General features: G+C 35.1%; 2 protein-coding genes across 3 annotated transcripts; both read right to left on the bottom strand.

Annotated features, from left to right (window-relative positions):
• Positions 1-7905: 7905 nt before the first annotated feature.
• Positions 7906-9671, bottom strand: LOC144997116 (uncharacterized). Of its 2 annotated transcripts, none has more exons than XM_078956943.1 (2): positions 9471-9671; positions 7906-9151 (listed from the first exon to the last, which is right to left on the bottom strand). In XM_078956943.1, exons 1-2 carry the CDS (start codon positions 9544-9546, stop codon positions 8133-8135), a joined length of 1095 nt encoding a protein of 364 aa, XP_078813069.1. In that variant the 5' UTR covers positions 9547-9671; the 3' UTR covers positions 7906-8132. The 2 variants fall into 2 exon arrangements, with proteins under 2 accessions (XP_078813069.1, XP_078813070.1); XM_078956944.1 differs by having other exon boundaries at positions 7906-9163; positions 9471-9661.
• Positions 9672-10587: 916 nt separating this feature from the next.
• On the bottom strand, positions 10588-12762 carry LOC144997118 (PHD finger protein ALFIN-LIKE 4-like). Its single transcript, XM_078956946.1, has 5 exons — positions 12498-12762; positions 12331-12363; positions 11403-11631; positions 11192-11324; positions 10588-11076 (listed from the first exon to the last, which is right to left on the bottom strand). Exons 1-5 carry the CDS (start codon positions 12592-12594, stop codon positions 10804-10806), a joined length of 765 nt encoding a protein of 254 aa, XP_078813072.1. The 5' UTR covers positions 12595-12762; the 3' UTR covers positions 10588-10803.
• Between the last annotated feature and the right edge of the window lie 7537 nt (positions 12763-20299).

The raw sequence follows: 20299 nt of genomic DNA on the forward strand, positions 1-20299 counted from the left end.
CGACTCGCCGAGTAGATACGGGACCCGGGACATGTTTAAGTTGGCGACTCGGCGAGTCCATATCCTGTACTCGGCGAGTCACCGCTGTTGGATGAAACCCTAAGTGTCAAGGGTTTGCACCCTATTTAAACCTCATGTCTGCCCCAAGCCAGCCCCCATTCACCTCAGAGCTCCCAACCCTCGTTCCAAAGCTTGTTTCCTTGAGATTTTGAAGCATTTTGTGTGTTCTTGAAGGATTTGAGAAGGAAGAGGAGTAGATCAAGAGGAAGGGAAGGAAGCCAAGCATCTTAGTGTTCTCTCAGTGATTTCCTTGAGGTATAACCCGTCTTCCCTCTGTTTTTATGCTTATTGCTCCATTAAGTCCTTCTTGAGCCCTTCCCCAAACTTGTATGTGCAATATAAGTCGTAATAAGTTGATTGGCCTTTAGATCTAGGCAAGATTGAGCTCCAGGAGCTCAGATCCGTTACCTTTATGGACCCATGTTGCTTGTTCACCCTAGATCTACCCTTTTGAGGCATTTTGAGCCCTAAATCCCTCATTGGTAAGTATCTGTGACAACCCGATATTTCAACTCTTTGTAATGGCCTAATAGGTCAAGTATTGTAAACATTTTTTAGTTAATAAAATTAACTTTGATAATAAAATGTCCAAAAAGTTTCTATTTAAATTCTTCTATGTTTAAATCTCATTAAACCATAATCGTACGTAAAAAGAACGCCCAAATCCGACTTCGTATATTGAAGTTATGATTTTTCCAAGTTCAGCTTAGCAACAGACAGCTAAAAACTCGAAACGGAGATCGAGCGACATTTGGCCGGGATGACCTAAACGAGAATCGAAGGTCTCGACAATAGTATTTCAACGGTAAAAAGTCTGGCAAAAACCGACGTCAGATAAAGAAGTTATGAATTTTTAAAGAAATTCCTTAATCACGTCATTTTAATAAATAAATAATAAAAATAATTTCGGAATTTGCCAACGGAATCTAAACGAAAGTTGTAGATTGTAGTCTCACCTTCGCGGGGATATAAAGAACGTCGAAAACGGAGTTCGTATGAAGGAGATATGAATTTTTGAAGTTTGATAAATAATTTATATATAATTTTTATTAAAAATTCGGTATTATCTGAAGAGGAGTCAGCCTAGGGCCGAGGTACGCGCCGCGTACCCTCGTACGCCCCGCGTACTCGAGGGCACGGCCTCGGATCGTCCACGTCGCCCTATGCGAAGCTACCCGACCCGCCGTCCCATCCGACCCGCTCCATCCGAAATACGTAAGCGATGACGTACGGGTACGCGCTGCGTACGCCCGTACGCCCCGCGTTCGGAGGCGGTTCAACACCCCTATAAAAGGGATGCGAGCCTTTCCGAAAAAGTTGTTCATTTTCTCTCTTTCTCTCATGATCTTGCCTCGATTTTCGTGCCCGTTCAAACCCGAAGCTCTGGTCTTTTTGCTCAAGTCCCGAGGGTCGATTTTACTCCCGAGATTCCCGAGAATCCCGAGAAAAATCCGTTTCCGGAGACGAAACTCTGCCCGGTTTTCGATCTCGCTATCTTCAAACTTCCAAGTGAGTTCATACCCCTTATTTTACCTTTGAAATGCTTTTAAATGTTTTAAATACTTTATGGGGGGATACACGTTAAACACTTATAGTTATTGCTTCGATCACATGTGATTGCATTAATCACATGTGATTAATAACTAGGAAACCAATGATTTTATCACTGTTCAAACTGTTTTACTTCAAAATGTTTTACAAACTCTTTTACTTATCAAATGCTTTATTGTAAACTTTGTTTTACTACCTATAAATTTGCATGCCCATATATGTATAGCTGTATAAATAATGTTTAAAGGGCTTAGGAAAGCCACCTGTCCTATTTCCTTTTCCTCGATTTGGATGTGGTCTGGTGGAATTTCGGGTGACCATCCGAGGGTCGTTTCAATATTAGTTATATATCATATATACATGTATTGACATAAAAGTACTCCCATATTCATACTTATCAGCACCTCGTTAGTAAGTTACCATCGGGGTAACACGGGATCATACTACTACAATTTCTAGATCACGAGTCAGTTCATTCAGGAGTCAATACTTATTACTAAGAGAACATATACAACGATACTAGAACAAGTAACATTATATTGCATATACACGAATACGTTAACAATTGTGATCCACTGTATGGGAGCATGTCTTAATTGACATGACCCGAGTTGTAGCCAGAGTCTCTTGGAGGGAGAGCGTGAGTTTGCGTATAGATCTATACTGGATTGACTATCCTACACCTCGCTGCTAGCTACAGTGGGACCGATAGGTCTGCGGGTGCCAAACGTCATACCTTATTTTTCGACTATACGTTGTCGATGTTACCAGTCGATAGTATGGTGCAATTTATCACACGATACCTTAATATAAACCCGGTTTAAGGTAGTTAGTACAGCAGTAGTTCATATAAAACAAAACTACCGTACTACAATAATTTACCGATTACATTTTGCTGATAACCTCACTTAAACTTTAATGTACAAACTATATTTTGTTAAATGATAGTTACACTTGGGAAATTACACACTTTTACATCAAACGAGCATACAAAACAGTTAAGCCTTGGTAGAGGGCTACTTTAACAGAAAATATAGGTTTTTCTGAGAGATTCAAACTTTTACAAACACTTACATACATTTACAACTCATATTTGCAACAGGTTCAAACGTTTTGATAACAAACCTCGACACTAAAATATTTATGAATTCACCAGCTTAATGCTGATAAACTCTTTCAAAATAACTTGTATTCTCAGGTCATCAGTAGTCAGGTACCGATGCTAGCTTTTGAGAAGATGGAGCGCATTCAAGACTCATCATACTATTTTGGTTTAAATTATATTTTTGGTGTCTAAAACTGTACAGAACACGCTTGTATCAAAATTTTATATTTAATGCAATGGATGATGTTGTTTGCTTATTTACATTTACTGTGTTGTGATACTTTACATGACGTCCTCCGCCCCAGAACGTTTCCGCTATTCTTGGTTTTGGGGTGTGACAGTATCTACACGTAAAGTTGGAAACTTTACGTGTCATTCATGTTCTAAGAACCCAGATCTGTGAGTGGCATAGACTGGAATCGAGCAAAATCGCGTATATAGTGATTGCATGGCGATGACTCAGCGAGTCTGCTCGCGAGTCTCCGAGTTGTCCCCTTTTCGTTGTGTCGAGTGCGAGTAGTGAGTCACGGGGTGTGACTCAGTGAGTTGGAAGCCAAACTCATCCATGGAGGAACGCAGCGAGTCCATGCCTTGACTCGGCGAGTTCAAGGCAATCTCCTTAGATCAAGAACAGACTCGGCGAATTGTTCATACAACTCGGCGAGTCACAGCATAAAGTGTTCTTCGGATGAAGATGAACTCAGCGAGTTGTTCATACAACTCGACGAGTAGGATGAAGGACTTGAACCTCAGTTTAGAAGAAGAACTCGTCGAGTCAACGCCTAACTCGACGAGTAGGGACGGGATCCAGGACAATCGATTAGACAGGGACTCGGCGAGTTAGAGAGCCAACTCGGCGAGTCGGGTCAACTGAAAGTTGACTATGACTTTGACTTATGACATGATCAGGGGTAAAATGGTCATTTTATCCAAAGGTCAGTTAGCAGTGATTGATTGAGTATGTTGTGGGAGTTGCAGCCGGAGGATTTCCGGGGCAGCAGTAGTAGCAGTAGACAGTCAGTTCCCGATCAGATCAGCAGCTACTTCGAGGTGAGTTACCTTCCAGTAGCGGTGGGTCTACGGCCACAATGCCGGCCCACCAGTAGGGTTCGTATGATAGATGATTGTCTTTGTGATATCATCTAGGATTGCTACTACCTGATATGTTATGTGCTAGCATGATATGTTGTATGTGAAAGTAGTAGAGTTCGGTTGTTAGGACCGAAGGGTAGTCAGACACCCCAGATACTTCTGACAGTATGTGATGATGTGTTGCATGCTGGGTTGTTATGTTTATGCGATAGAGGTAGTAGGAGGGGACCAGTCCCCGGGTTTTAGGACCTAAGGGTAGTTCAGGCACCCCAGATATGTCTGATAATATGTTTATGTTATGTGTAAATGTGATAGTAGTAGTAGGGGGTGAAATAGTCCCCGAGGTTCGGTTGTTAGGACCGAAGGGTAGTCAGCACCCCAGAATGGCTCGACATGGGTAGGTCAGCGCCCCAGAATGGCTTGACACGGGTAGGGCGGCACCCCAGAATGGCCGCACGGGTAGTCGGCACCCCAGAATGGCCGTACCGGGTTAACAAGCACCCCAGAATAGCCTGGCGGTATGTATGTTATGTGTTTGTAAGGTATGTGGTACGATGGGGGAACTCACTAAGCTTTGTGCTTACGTTTTTCAGTTTTGGTTTCAGGTACCTCCTCAGCTAGGGGAAAAGAGTCAGTGCGGTAGCAGCATGTCACACACACACACACTCTTGTTTCCGCAGTTATGAGCTTATTTTGGGATTGATACTCTGATGTTTTGATTGTTTACATGTTGTGGATTTCAAATTAGGTTTTCGATGTGAAATGGTTTAATTAAACAATGTTTTAATCATTAATGCTTTCAAGGTAATGTTTTACAAACGAAATTTTTGGATGTGAAAATTGGGTCGTTACAATTACTAATCTTGGTCTCAATAACTCCAATATTCTCAAAACTCCTGTAACGACTTTTGACATAGATGCAGGTTACCGGCGGCAAGGAATTAGACCCAAATTACTTTATTATGACTTTTATTTTGTCAATAGGGAGTGTATCTTTAATCATCCTTCAATCGTTCATTTATTTAATGTTTACGTCAATTACGTTTTCCAAGTCTCTAATTGGTTTATGAACCGTGAAATTGTAATCTTAATTTGGTAAATTTGGGGGATTTTAGGGGAAAATATGTGAATATAAATTGAAGCCAATTGGTGATTTTGGACCTGTAATCGAACCTAAGCTGGTGGAATCTTTACATATGCTTGAAAACTATAGGATGTCTTTTCAAGTAAATTGACTCTCCTCCCGGGCAGATACGTCATTCAATTGACTGGATAAGTGGCTCTTCTTCACCAGCTGGATCGTATTTTCCTATCAAATGTGAGAGAAAGCAATAAACAAGAAATGCAGTACGTGATAACAACTTATTCCAAACTATCAAATGCCAAAAAAAAAAATATAAGGATGGGGAGATGATCGTGGGGTGGAAGATTGGTTCCATGAAATAAATCTAGGTTGAAGGACTGTTGTGTGTATGTGTGTGTGTGTGAGAGAGAGAGAGAGAGAGATGGGGGGAGGGGGAAAGAGGGTTTTATTATTTTTTTTTAATTATTTAAATAGATAAAGAATGAAAGAAAATAAAAAATAAATACATAAGTGTAGTACAGTAATTTCAGTTTTCAGCGGGACTAAAACCATATAGAAACATGGCTAAAAGGACCATAAAGCTAAAAAAAAGTTGAAGTTTGCAATCTAGCTTATAAACTATTTTTTACTAAATACTATTAGTATATAAGATAACTTCAAGTAACTTATTAGCTACCACCTAATTTTTCAACTACTGTGCGAGTGCGAAACAAGACCTAAGATCATCCACATCAGTGCAATGTCATTAATATTTCAATTGTGACACATCAATTTTGCAATAACTACTCACATCAGTGCAATAACACTCACCTTCAAAAGTGGTCCCCACTGTCACATCAACTATTACTTTATATATATATATATATATATATATATATATATATATATATATATATATATATATATATTTTTAAAAATTGATTTTTAGTTGAACTGCTGTTCTCGGTTCGATTGTCGGTTCAACTAGTTCAGCCACTGATTCAATCAAGAAAATTCTCTATGTCTGATGTGGTATGTGTCGGCCTTTGAGTTATATGCACTTTGAAAATGTTCAATTTTCTTTAGAAATGTGTTATGTTTTTAACGGACTAAATAAAATCCAACTATACAAGTCTAATAAATTATATCAAACAAGTTTTTAAGAAGTCGTTCAGTTCGATCCAGTCTAAAAAAATGACATAGCATTTAAATATTAATTTATTTAATTTGCTATTTTATTAAAAAAAGTGTTACATATATTAATTGTTTTGTGTTATAATAACGTAAGGTTATAAAATAGTTTTCATTAGAGTTAAATATAAACTAGGAAAAGGTCTGTGTCTTGCATGAGTGAAAGTTTAGTGGCAAAAATATAAAGAAGTAAAAATAAAGTGCCAAAATTATAAAGATGAAAAATTTGTTGAAATTTTAATAGCAAAATTAATAAAAATAAAGTATAAAAACTATAAAAAGGAAAAATTTTATTGAAACTTTAGTGGCAAAATTATAAAAAAATAAAAATAAAGTGGTAAAATTATAAAAGAATAAAGATAAAAGGTTTTAAAGAAGTAAAAGTGAATGTTTAGTGGCAAAAATATAAAAAAGTAAAAATAAAGGGGCAAAATTATAAAAATGAAAAGTTTGTTGAAACCTTAGTGATAAAACTAAGAAAAAATAAAAATATAGTGTTAAAATTAGAAACATGAAAAGTTTCCGGTTGAAACTTCCTATGTGATTTAATATATATATATATATATATATATATATATATATATATATATATATATATATATATATATATATATATATATATATATATATATATATATATATAGTAGCCGTTTACCCGCGCAAAGCGGCGGGCGATAAATAGTTTATTTCGACAATTAATTTCTTTTCGATGGAGAATGATTAATCTCAATTCAATCATTAGTTTATTTTAGGAAACATGTCATATTAAAAATAAAGAAAATTAAGAAAATGATCAAATTATAGGATGTTGAGTATTTATTTGGATGAAAAAAGATCTGGTCAAAACTTTGGAATATAAGATTTATAGGAGTTTGTTTAAATTTTAATATTATTTTATTAGTGATTAGTTGTACAATTAGCTTAATGATTTGAACGTCTTAAAAAATATTATTATTTTATTCAATCTATTTTTAGAAATAATGGGATTTGTTTTATAAGATAGTAAAGATATACACATGGTAATACATTATTATAGATATAAATATAATCATAATATTAAAATATATAGTATATTATTCTTGATATAAATATATCATTAAAATATAGAGGTGTAAGGATTGCAAGGCTTTCAAATTTGGAAAGAACTCATCATAGGTGGCTTGATAATAGTGAAAATATGGCATTGCAAATTTCTTGAAAGATACCGTTGTGGATGGTCTAAGTTTTCATCCTAGTTTGATTATTTCTAGTTTGAATATTTCTAGGTATCTATTATCTAAATCCTTGTTGAATGTGAGAACTTTTGATGTAAATTATTTATGTGTAAATAATCCATTTTCATAATGGTTTTAACTTATTGACTTCTTATTGCATAGGCTATTCTTTTTTTTTCTTTTCTTTTTTGTTCTAGTATTTATTTTGATTCAAACTTTTTTTCCTAAGGAAAATGTCACTCCGATTTGTTCACTAAACCTTTTATTGTGCAATAGATCATTAAATTTATTTATAATCTGTCAATTAAGTCGTTCTCTCGAATTTAAGTGGTTCCCCGGTAACATGGCGGATGTGGCATTAATATGTAATTTGTCTTTATTGTTTGGTAGCCACGTCTTGTAATCCACCTTAATAGCAATTTATTTTTAATTTTTGGAATTTCAAAAAAAATTAACCCTAGAAAAACTCACTTTGTGGGGTTTTCGGTTTTAGAATCATATGGTGAAATCAAATGTTGGAGAGATTCAAGTTTTTCCAATTCTTCATTTCTTGATCATTTGAGTAAGTGTGAGTAAGTGTGCGTGTGTGTGTAGTGTATACACAAGTCTATGATCATTTGAGTGTTCCATGCATCAAAGAGAATTAGATTATTGATGATTAACAAGAACATCCATTACATACTATAACAACTTGCACCTACATATTTACAGTTTCTACATTTGTATATCACCAACCTGGTCAACACTCATACTCATCATCAAAAAAAAAAAAAAAAAGGGTTATAACTTTTAAGCAATTAACTTTTAACCAAACACCAACACAACCCTTCTTTTCCCTTATTCCTGTATCTTTTTTCTAAACATGGCAATCTTGATTCTTTGTAGATAGCCTCTTGAGGAACTCATAGGTGGTGATCATTGTAGTTGCAGACATAGACATTGAAGCCCATCTTGGCCCCAATCCTCTGTAACAAGCACTCAATCCACCTTCCTTCACCAAATTCCTTATTGTCTGCACAACACTCGGCTTCCCATTACTCCCTTCACCATCTAAAACTTGCAGCCTTGTCTTGATTGTATCCAATGGCATTGTCACCACCGCCGAAAACCCACTAGCCATGGCGGCACTTGCCGCCTGCACTGCCACCACCGCCTTAGAATCCGGCGTAAACCCACCACCATTCCCTTCTTTCTTCAGATAGTAACAACCAACCCCACCCCACACAGCTCGATGAGCCATGGAGTAAGCCACCCACCAGACTGCATTTGATGGGGCATATGTCAGGATTGAAATCCCAAATCCTCTGTATAACCCTCGAACACCATCAGTTTGAATGATCTTCCTAAATGCATCAATTCCACCATTGTATCTAATCTGTGCACCATGTCCACCTTGAACCATTAGTCGCTGGCTCACAACATCGATTGGTGTCCAAACCATTTGGGCAGCCATGGCTGCACTTAACCCAGCTGCAGCGTTAGCAATGGCAGCTGCTTTTGCCTCTGAAAACCCCATTTTCACTGTAACACAACCGACATTACTCTTGGTCATCTCCAATGCCCCCATGTAAAGAGCTCTGGCTGGAATAGTACCCATTAACGATGTCCCAAAACCCCTGTAAAAACCTCTACAACCTTCATGTCGTAAGATGGAGACAGCTAGCTTCAAGCATGGCATGTCTTTTACAAGGACTTGTTTTCTCGTTTTCAGCACCACGATGGGATACAGCATCCCGGAGACACCAGAGAACAAGGCAGCGCCTAGGAAGAAGAACTTTGATTTATCGAGCATCTCCCAATCAATGTCAGCTGGGAGATGGATTTCCGTTCCCGAGTCATCCTCCGCCGTTCCCAAACTCATCTTCGCCACTTTATCTGAATGCTAAACTATATTACAAACAAATCAAAACAGCACTGAAAAACACTTCTACTCGGATTGAGTAATTTCCACAAACACCTTACCTACAAACTTAGGTTGATCAATCTGCTACTGATACTAAATTACTAAAACCCCCAAATTAACAAAAACAAAAACCCTAATCCTGAAATTCGTGGTAGACGATAAGTTATCGATTTGTGTCTGTGTGTGTGAGAGAGAGAAAGAGAGAGCTGATCGAAGCTAATAAGAGTATTACTAAGAATGACTCTTTTTTTTCCGTTTACGTAAACAAATTTGAGAGCGAACGTGAGTTACCAAAAACGGATCGAACATATCTGGTGGTGGTTGAGGGTGGTGACCGGAGAGTTGACGGCGACCATCTGATTAACATGAAAAGTTAGATCCGATCAGTGATGGCAAGGGAGAACGGGAGTGAACTGATTTATAAGATAAATCGAAAGGGCACAGAGGCGGCGCCAAGAGAGGAAGGGTGGAAATGGATTTTCAGGACGAGGGTTTTGCTGATCAGGTAATAGGGGACACGTGTCGGTTAACACTTCGAGGAAGTTACCAAAGGTCAAGGTTAATTCTCACCAGTTAACGGCTGCTTCGGTAACGGAAACAGTAAATCTTTTGTAATATAATGAAATATATCTACTTTTCCTCGACTAATAATTGATTTTTTTTTTATGTTAATATTTTTTTTAACGGCTAAAATTTTATTTGAAATTAATCAAACATCTAATTTTGTTTTGATCTTGCGAAACTTTTAGATGATTTAACCCAAATTCTATTACTTTTCAAACACTAGTGAGTTAGTCAATAATGTCATATATTATGCGCAACCGAACGTCATATAATACATGTAAATCTGAATAGTGGCCAATTAAGAAAGAACATGAGAAAAATAAAAATATTGAGGTAGACGTGTGTAGAAATGAAGTTAAAAATTACTAATAGCGAGTCGGGTCTTATAAAAAAAAAATTACAATTATACACAAAAAGGTCTAATATCTTATTATATGTCCACAATCACATATGGTACTAATATTATATAAAACGTTTTTTTTTTTAATAATTGATAACCTTCAAATGTTTTGATGTGAAGAAGAAAGCAATGCGATTGTGGAGGAACTGAAGGACTGGAAATATAAATTCTCCAAACAGTCTTTGTCATTAGGCCCCTTGGGCTTTATCATGAAACTTTTTTATGGTCACCATTTGTTTTTTACCGTTTTTTCCATCACATCTCCATCAAATACTTATCAAGTTTTATCTTTATTTTGTTAAATCCAATTGAACCTATAACCTGGTTTTGGTAAAAAGTGAGACATTACTTTGCTTGACAAAGTAAATGATTAAAAAGATGTTCCTATATGATGATATTCAAAACAAATCGCTTCCTACCTTGTGAACATAGCAAAATAGAATATGACAAACACATAAAATCCAATCTTCCATTATAAGAAAGAAAAAGTTTGTTGCAGCTAGTTAAAAACTAAAATAAAGACCCTGTCACTAATTTCAATGAAATGCACATTTAAACCCTACAAACACCATGTTCCACTTCCACTTCCACTTTCACTTTCTCCATAAAAACAGACTTACACTGATTGATTGATGGATACATACATGATCATGATCATGATCATGGGCGAGCTCTTTTGTTGGTGCAAGCAGGGCATTTATACTGCTTGATATGTTCAGCTCTTGCTGGAGTTATCTTCACACAGGAACCATGGAACCATTTCTCACAAATATCACAGCAAATCCAAAACTCATCAGATGCATAATTCTCACCACATGAACCACATAACGTGTCACCATGTTCCTCTTCATCTTCATCATCCAAACCTTCATCATCATCATCTTTTGGTGTTGACACTTTTGGAAACTTAGCAGGTGGTTCAGACCCTTTCGCCTTTTTTAACAACCAAAACAAATATACATGACATGTCAAAATATAAAAATGGACTTTATTTCATTTGCTTTGTGATAGAAAACAGAAAGGAATAGAAATACAGAAGACTGAGAACCTTAGAGTTTGACTTTGACTTGCTGCTGCTGTGGTTTGACACGGTTGACTTCTCCTTCACTTGCTTCTTAGCTGCCCCTGACACAACTTCAAAGATTGTTGGGAGATCATTTATCATGTTGAAAAGGCGCTTCCTGTATATTCCAATTTGGTTAATACTTAATAATAACAACTTTAATGGGATCTTGAATCATGAAAAGTTACCATAATACCTATCAGCTTTATCAAATCCAAATCTGGCCCCAAAATAGAAGGCAACAGAAAGAAGCCATGCATCACCATGAACAGCAACTAAAGCTAGCCAGTCCTTTTCTGGCATGCCATCTCTAGCAAAGTTAATTCCAAGTGCAGGTTCCGGAAGCTCTGGTGGGACCTCTTCAGCAGGCAAATTCACTTCCCATTGCTCATTAGGGAATCCATACAGACACAGGTTTTCCTTTTCTGTTATGTTTTCCAACAACAACAAAAACAAAATGTAATATTCAAAACAATATTATGAATTATCACTCTTTTGTGAAGCACCCAATACAAGAAAGATAATAAAACAAGTAACAGCCATTAATACATGTAACATGTGTCATTTAATTAAGGTAATCAATGGAAAGCACTAGAATTCCTGCAGTTGAAGCCCTGTAATGACAGTAGCAACTGTATTATGTGTACCATTATTATTATGACATAAAGCAAAAGCAACACTAAAGTACATGAAAATTGAAGGACATATTTTTCAACACTAAAATAGAGTAAATCGTCCAGATGTACACAGAAGAACAAAATTATACTTCCTTCCTTCCGTCTATGGAAATTGTAATGCCCATTTTTGGATGTCTGAAAACTTTTGAGATATGTGATGTTGATTTCTCTTAAAAAGATTCGATTATTTTGTTGGTATTTAATGGTGTCTATGATATTTTCGTTACAATCGAAGACTTCCATAGTTGAATTTTCGTGGAAAGAAGAGAGTAGCAGATATAGTTAAGATTATTGATATATCCTCCCAAAATTCTTCCTAAAATCCCGCTTACTGGACACTGTGTTTACTTCTGTAAGTGCAATTTTTTTTCTGTAAATGTCCGTTAGCAGGATTTTCATGAATTGTTAAACCCTATTTGAACGGAATTAAACGAAAAGAACACTAACCAGGGTCGCACTGCTGATAAAACTCTTCTACATCTGTGAAAACTCGAACAAAATCAAAATTAGATGACAAACTTTAGCAAATTCAACAGGTAAGCTTCAGAAAACGAACAGTGAAAAGTAATTTTGGTTGAAAAATTCAAAAGAAGCAAAGGGTTTCTAGTATCGACCAGTAGTAAGGGCTTTGATGATGCCAGCTCTTCGACTCTTAAAATCTCTAAAAACTTCTTCGACAGTTCGAGGGTTGTAGGGTTGACTTCCATCCATCTTCGTTCAACGCAATCGTATGTGCTTGCGTGTAAACACGTGAGTTGTTAGATCGGAGAAGCAGCAAAATTTGGGGGGATGAAGTGTAGGAAGAAGGTGAGGGGGGAATTGGGGAGAAATTATTTGACCTGGGCTGCAAGAAGAGAGAGATGAAATTGGATTGAAATCGAATGATTTAACGAGGAGGATTTGATAAGAAAGAGGAAAAAACTTGACTCGCTGATGTCCATGGATGTCGGATTTGGCCCATTAAGGCTTGTCAAAACAAAAACCCTAGATTTCTGTACAAACCAAAAAACAATTTCCTTTTGTTTTCTATGTGTTTATGTTTATAATGGGTGTTTTGGAGTGTTTTTAAAATGATTTATTGATATTGGCTTTTCTAAAAATTAATAATAATAATTAAAAAAGGTGTTTGAAAATATTAATTTTTAAATGGTTTTGTAAAAAATCAAATATTTATGGCTTTTCAAAAAGCCTGAGAAACAATCCTAAACATGCCCATATATTTAAAATCGAGTTTGTTCATTTGTTAACAATGTTGTATGTGTGTTTTATCTCGATGTTCGAATTGATAAAATAAATGTTTGCTTTTAGTGCATTCCTTAATATTATAATGTACATTAATGTTATAATAAGCTTGTGTTTTCTATGTCATGCTTTGCAAGTAAATTAATCCAATTGTAATCTTTAGGTACATATATTCTAAACTAGGTATGTTTAGGGATTGTGCTAAGCACAACCCATGAAAGATAATTTGGATATTTTTTTTGGTAAGAAGAATTATGAAAGAACAATGTTATAATTGGAAATGTTTTTTTTTTAAATAGGATGTCTTGAAAAGCAAAAAAATATACGTACACAACAGTCATAGAAAGTACTAAATCTATTAGAATATGAAAGTTGTAAATTTTGCTTCACCATCTCTTGAACTCAAGAACCCGAATAAGATAATAACTTTCTTTCTTTCCATTTCCATCGTTTTCATTCGAAATGAGCATCGGTTAAGATCATTCTTAAGATTATTCGTATAAGGCCTTCTCTAGTGTTTCTTTTTCACTATTTTTCATAAGAAAAAGATACAATGATGTTATAAAAACTTCTAAATAAAGTAATCATCACACGGATCTTATAAAAGTCAACACTTTTGTATAAAAAAGGCTGAAGCACTCTCTTATTAAGTAAAATAAATAAACAACTTCAAACATCAACATGCATTGGGTTTTTCTTATTCCTAGTTTGACGCATATCCTTGCAAAGTAAACAACACAGAAACAAAGTAAGATTAAAAAGAAGAGTAACATAAAAATGAAGTTGCCGAAAATAAACCTAGAGTAATTTACATTTTTACCTTCCAAAGGAAAATTTTCTAAAGTTGAATGGTACCACATTTTGTGATTTTCTGATTTTGCACTTACTTCACTTCATTATAAAACCTTAGGTGCTTCAACTATCAAAAATCCTAATAAAAAAGTATATTTTAATTATAGCCTAAATCTTAAAATTGGAAAACATGTAAATACAAATTTCTACAGATTATTTCATATGGGTATATAAATAAAAGAAGTAGCTACAAACAAAATAAATCCCCTAAAATTCCAAAAACGAAAAGAAAACAAAAACACAAATAAACTTTCCATAAGAAAGGAAAAATGATAGTTCACAACAACAAAAGTAAATCTAAAAGCTTCCTTCATAATAAAAACCTAAAAGCAAGACTTGATTTCGAAACAATGTGGGAATCCATTTGTCTATGAACACTATGCAATAAGAATTATAAAAGGTAATACAAAATATGAAGAGTTCATGTCTTTGTTGGGGTTAACCTTAAAAAGGTCATGTGTGTCACTGTTTGTGGCTTTACCTTTTGACTTTTGTGATGTAGGTAATTATCCCATAAGAACACACGGTTTCTACACATGTTATTAAGTTATAAAATTTTGATTTCACCATTAAGTTGTTAATATTTGAAGCTTGAGCTTACGAAATAGCATCGACAAAAAACGGGTTATGTACTACCTTTATCCAAAAAAAAAAATTAATCTTTGTTATAGCAAGTGTATTTTGTAACTACAATGTTATAATTAAGGTTTCTTGAAATAGATTCTTGAAACAAGTTCCATGTTAGGTCATAAATTTGAATAGCCTCAAACACAAATCAAATCTAATATGAATTGCCTCAAATACAAATCAAATCAAACGATAATGGATGAAAGATTCATATTTAAGTGATTCAAATTAAATCGATTACGCCTTGAGATTTCAAGAAAAATTATCTGCAAGAAGACACTAAAAACCAAGTTTGTTTATGAACATCAAAACAAAATAAAATTCTGAAGTAGATTGAATCTGTGGCTTATTGTTTGGAGTCTCCTTGTGTTCTAGTGTATAATTCACACCATACATGACAATACCAACTGTATCTTGCTCTGAGGTACATATCTCTCTAAATCCTTTTCCAATTGTTTCTCATTAATACAACGACCATTGGGTTTGCATTTGAACTAAAGGACAATATGTCACACCCCGAAACCTAAGGCGGAAACGTTCCGGGGCGGACTCCACGTTGAGTATCAAATCCAATGTACATAGTAAGCAAAGTAAACAACCATTACATTACATATTAGAATTTACATCTGTTCAAAAGTAACGTGTTACAAGTGTTATACATATATATGAACAAAAGTAGAGACGAGTGTTCAGTACGCTCCGTCTTCTCCAAAAGGATCGTTGGGTACCTGTCTAATATGGACCTGAGAATACAAGCGGTTTGAAAATCAGCATAAAGCTGGTGAGTTCATAAAATGTTTGTTTTTGAAAATGTACGAGTTCCCTTTTTGGTTTCCGAAAAAATTGTTAACCAAGAAAATCCTATATTTTCTTATATGTAAAGTTTGATTAACTGTTTTATTACACAAATCTGGTTATGTACAATTGTTATCCCAGGAAAATCCTATATTTTCCTAAAAGTAAGTTTAGTTATTGAATTTTGATGTAATGTTTGATTACCTTTCGTACTTGTTATATTAGCTAGGTATTCTGATATCCTAATGGTGTTACACTTGAATGTACCTAGACGCGTGCCTTCGTATTCGTATTCGCAGTCGTATTTGTATCCCTATTCCTACTCCTAATACTATTTGTATTCGTATTCATATTCGTATTCGTATTCGTATTCGTATTCGCAGTCGTATTCGTATCCCTATTCCTACTCCTAATACTATTCGTATTCGTATTCGCATTCGTATTTGTATTCCTACTCCTAATCCTAATCCTATTCATATTCGTATTCGTATTCGTATTCGTATTCGCATTATTACTTTAATATTCCTATTCGCTCTATTCCTAGTTATACTTTCGTATTCGTTCTATTCCTAGTTGTACTTTCGTATTCGTTCTATTCCTAGTTGTATTTTCGTATTCGTTCTATTCCTAGTTGTACTTTCGTATTCGTTCTATTCCTAGTTGTATTTTCGTATTCGTTCTAATTGATAATTAGTATGAATTATTCGTAGATTATGAAATATAATTTAGATTGTAACATTTTATCAAGAAATCTATGATTAGTCTGAAAGCTAACTTCGTAATTCGAACTATTTGATAAACACAATTTTTGATATTAAAACATACATAATGAAAACAATTGAACTGAAAATAATAAGTTTGAGTACAAGATTTCCTTGTACTTTTGCTTGTATTCCCCCCTGAAAACAGTGAAAACATTTGAAAAAGGGTAGGGGTATGAACTCACCGGTCGAGAAGCGTGTCGGATTGAATGTTAAGTGTCAGTTCTGGGTTTGCAAACGCACAAGATTCCTATGTATTATGAAAAGATACACATTTGTATCTAATTAGGACTTGAATTATTTATTAGTTAGGGACAAACACTTCTAATCGCGAAAACACTCCATTACAAGCGTTTGGAGGGACCCAGGTGGCATTTGAGGACACATATGGCTTGGATATGGAGTTTACTCTTCGAGAGTAAACCCCTTTATGGAGTTTTCATCCCTAAGACCATCTCCATATGAGTTCACGACCGTGAACTCATGGATGTGGGTTTTATGGTGCAAAATGGCCTTATATGACTTGGGAAAATTTGCTAGGATCAATTCTCGGGCATAGGAATGGACTTACACCACTTATGGACCATTTAATGGAGTTTACGGCAGTAAACTAGGAGTTTACGGCTGTAAACTCCCCCATACCCTTTCCTTATTTGTTTTGGTGGTCCTTGATTAATCACATGTGATTTCAAGCTATTTTACAAGCCTAGGGGTAAAATTTGGGCATCATTTGACATAGTTTTGGGAGTTTACGGCCCAAGACTCCATCTTATGGTCGTGAACTCCTTAGGTGGGTTGTTTTCATTGAGTATTAGGCTCCTATTCGTTTGTGGTTGCTTCTAGATTTTTGTTCAATGCCTAAGAGGTGTGTAAGTGGCAATTTAACACCTTAGAAGAAGTTTATTCTCCATGTTAATGAGTTTACGGCCCAAGCATGTTCTTGGGCAGTAAACTCATGTTTACTCCTCTAAATTGATGTTCAAGGTGTTCCAAGTCCAATTCCATAATTCTATAAGTCATATCTAAGCCTCAATGGTGTTTTGGAAGAGTTTTAAGGCATAAAAACCCCTTTTATATGTGTTCACGGCCCAAGGGTGTTCTAGGGCTGTAAACACATGATTTTGGTCCTATTCCATGATTTAAACTCGAATTTGAAGGTCTAAGATGCTATACTAGGAGTTAGGGTGGTTACCTTGAAGATTTGAGGCTTGAATTTGATGTTTTTAGACCTTAATCTTGAGTTAGAGGAGAGAGGTTAGAGAGAGAGTAGTAAGAGAGAGGGAAGGCTTCAAATGAAGTCTTTTGAGCCTTAAATAGGTCCTAAGTTCGGGACACGGTGGAATTCTACCCGATACCGATGTTAAACGGGGCTTTTGCTCGCACCCGATTAAGTTACCGTAATCCGGCGGGATAGAATTTGAAAATTATAAATTAATGATTTTGGGGCATTTTCATAAGTTTCTAATGGGTTTGGATGTTAATTAAGTCATAATAGAAGTCTCGGAATAAATGACTTAATTTTAAAAACGTAAACTAAAATGATTTGAAAAAGACGAATTTATAGACGGGAACGGGTTTCGGCGATGGTACGAACTTCGGGTTGTCACACAATATTTGGAATTTCTTTTGACTTATAAAACCTAAAAATCTATTCAAAATCTTTAAGTAAAAAAATATCAAGAAACAATTTAAAAAATCTAATGTAGGGTACTAGGAGGTGGAAACAATACAATACAAATCCTACTTAAGAAGTTAATAAAATGAAGAACAAATACAAATAAAATCAACAATGATACTTGAAGATTTAAAATTAGGAAAGTCAATGCAACTTCTATATAAGGAAAGAGAAAAAGAGGTTACCTTAGCAGTAAACTCGTGAATGAACTGAAATAAAAAAATAATAATAATAATAATAATAATAAAAAATCAATAAAAAATCAAGAAGACAGAAAAAGAATAATACCACATATGGAGGAATCTTCAATAGATGGATTTTAAACCAAAACCATCGTCTTGCTCTATTTGTCTATCTGTGGTAACGGGAGTAAATATAATATTCATAAAAAAATGCCTCTTAGGTTATACGCTTCCAGTCAGATGCAATAATCCAAACCTAGTTGAAGAAAAGATGGTGGTTGGTATCGAATGCCTCCAAATGAAAAACATCTTTTGGCAACTTTTTACTTCCAACATTTCTTCACCGGCAATTCTGAATCGCAACCTTCATGTCGATTTTAATAACTCTATTGCAAATGATAAAAGCTATCTAACAGTTTTCTCCATAGTTTCTCTTGACCTAATTAAAAAACCTAACAAAATAAAATCAAGAAATGACAAAAATAAAATGAAGTAGTTAGAGAGAGAGAGAGAGAGAGAAGAATTAAACCCTAAAATAAAATAAAAATGATTGATGAAAAGTTTTCACGAAACTTATAACTTCTTCCATAGTTTCTCCTTATCCGTCTAAGTTTCCTCAACTTCGAGTAGAACCATTTACCTTCTGTAATTTGTAAGCGTTCAAAATTAGAAGGACAATCCAATGGGGATTAAATCAGTGTTTAAGAGAAGATAAAAGAGTCTACGAGATAGAGAACAAGGTTGAAGAGGCGGAGTAGGAAGCTTGTAGTTGGTAGAGAGAGAGAGAGAGAGAAAGAAGCGGTTTGTGTTCCGATTTGAGGTTTGATCTATAGGCGTATCTTGGGGGAATGTATTCTTAAACATGAAGGGTTTCTTGGAAGACGAGACCATCGGTAGTGGACTGGTGGTTGAGGACATCTTTTTCCAAGCGTATGCAACAAGAAGGCCACGTGTTTACTTCGGTGGAAGGCATGCACTAGTGGAGAAGACGGTGAAACCGACGATTGAACTTCACACAAAAAGGCTACTCTTATTTTCACGCGTTAAAGAAAAGGGTAAGTGAATTGCACGCAATCTTCCTAAGCAAAGAAGGTTTTTGTATATAGTAATGATATAGTAATCTAAGTGCAACGGGTATCATCATCTACGTGTCTATAGTAATAGATGTATCTATGTACTACTGTATCATGTAACCTTTTGGTAGTTGGCGTCCTGACTTGTATCTTCATTTGATATCAACATATAAGCATTGTGTATGTTGTAATGGACAAAGTTAATGATCGACGGAGTTGATATTAATATATACATCGATTGGATGGATGTTCAATATAGAAAATGCTTCAAACGATAAATAGCATGTAATGATCACTATTATTGTAAAAGTTGTCGATGTAATGTTATAAATCAAGGACTTGTACATGTAATTTTAATATTTTGTTTAATATATCACTATGTGCGGTTTATTTGTGATTGGTGTTTTACAAGCGTAGGTTGGTTGATAATGGGCAATGTTGATGAAATGAGTTGTGTATTATTATATATCAATGTACGAAAGCTAGTCTGGCATAATAATGGTGATTTGGATGAAATAACTACCGATGAGGTTTGTTTTAAAATTTATATTAATTCACATTGTATATTACCTTTTTAGGAGTAATATACATTCATTTCTTTGTTTCGTTAATGGCATTTAATGAATCGTCATGGTTGAAAGAGCGAAGTTGACAAACTTAATTTGTCAACAAGTTATTTAAAGAGGTTTACTATTACCAAATATCATGATGATGTGTTGGCGATGTTGCGAAGGATGTATCCATTATTATAATTAAATGTTGATATATGTGAGGCCTAAATAATTCAAATTTTGTGATTGATAAATCACGAGGTTTAGTCTTGAGCCAGGTGGCAATATAAATGAGTTATGAATTGTCATTAAAGAAAAAGTGTGACTTGCATGTCGCATGGTATGACGGTGGGGACAGTATAAAACATTACGAAGGTGTATGGTTATACGGTATATTACATATCAAGCTAGTTACCATATCATGGCGACACTATAATTGACTTGCAAGTCACCTTGATTCTTGAAAGTCATATTCGAGGGTCGCAATGTTAAAACGATCTTGTTGTGAGTTTCTTTCATTTCTCATAGCCCAAACTTGTCAAAGGCAATTTTTTGAGCAACTAGGAGCTAGGATGTTGTGGTCATTAAAAATAAATACTATAATGAAATCATGGGTTCAAAATGTATTAAAGTAACCCAAAATGCAATATTTGAAGAG

The sequence above is a fragment of the Lactuca saligna genome, chromosome 5, assembly GCF_052625555.1.
Source record: "Lactuca saligna cultivar CGN05327 chromosome 5, ASM5262555v1, whole genome shotgun sequence".
In the NCBI taxonomy this organism is placed as follows: domain Eukaryota; kingdom Viridiplantae; phylum Streptophyta; class Magnoliopsida; order Asterales; family Asteraceae; genus Lactuca; species Lactuca saligna.

Excerpts from the sequence above, each read along its gene's own strand:
- LOC144997118 (XM_078956946.1), bottom strand. The coding sequence starts at position 12,594 with ATGGATGGAAGTCAACCCTACAACCCTCGAACTGTCGAAGAAGTTTTT. Across the intron at positions 11,325-11,402 it reads GGATTTGATAAAGCTGATAG|GAAGCGCCTTTTCAACATGA; the intron begins GTATTATGGTAA and ends TGGAATATACAG. Across the intron at positions 11,077-11,191 it reads AGTCAAAGTCAAACTCTAAG|GCGAAAGGGTCTGAACCACC; the intron begins GTTCTCAGTCTT and ends TTGTTAAAAAAG.
- LOC144997116 (XM_078956943.1), bottom strand. The coding sequence starts at position 9,546 with ATGTTAATCAGATGGTCGCCGTCAACTCTCCGGTCACCACCCTCAACC. Across the intron at positions 9,152-9,470 it reads ATATGTTCGATCCGTTTTTG|ATAAAGTGGCGAAGATGAGT; the intron begins GTAACTCACGTT and ends TTTAGCATTCAG.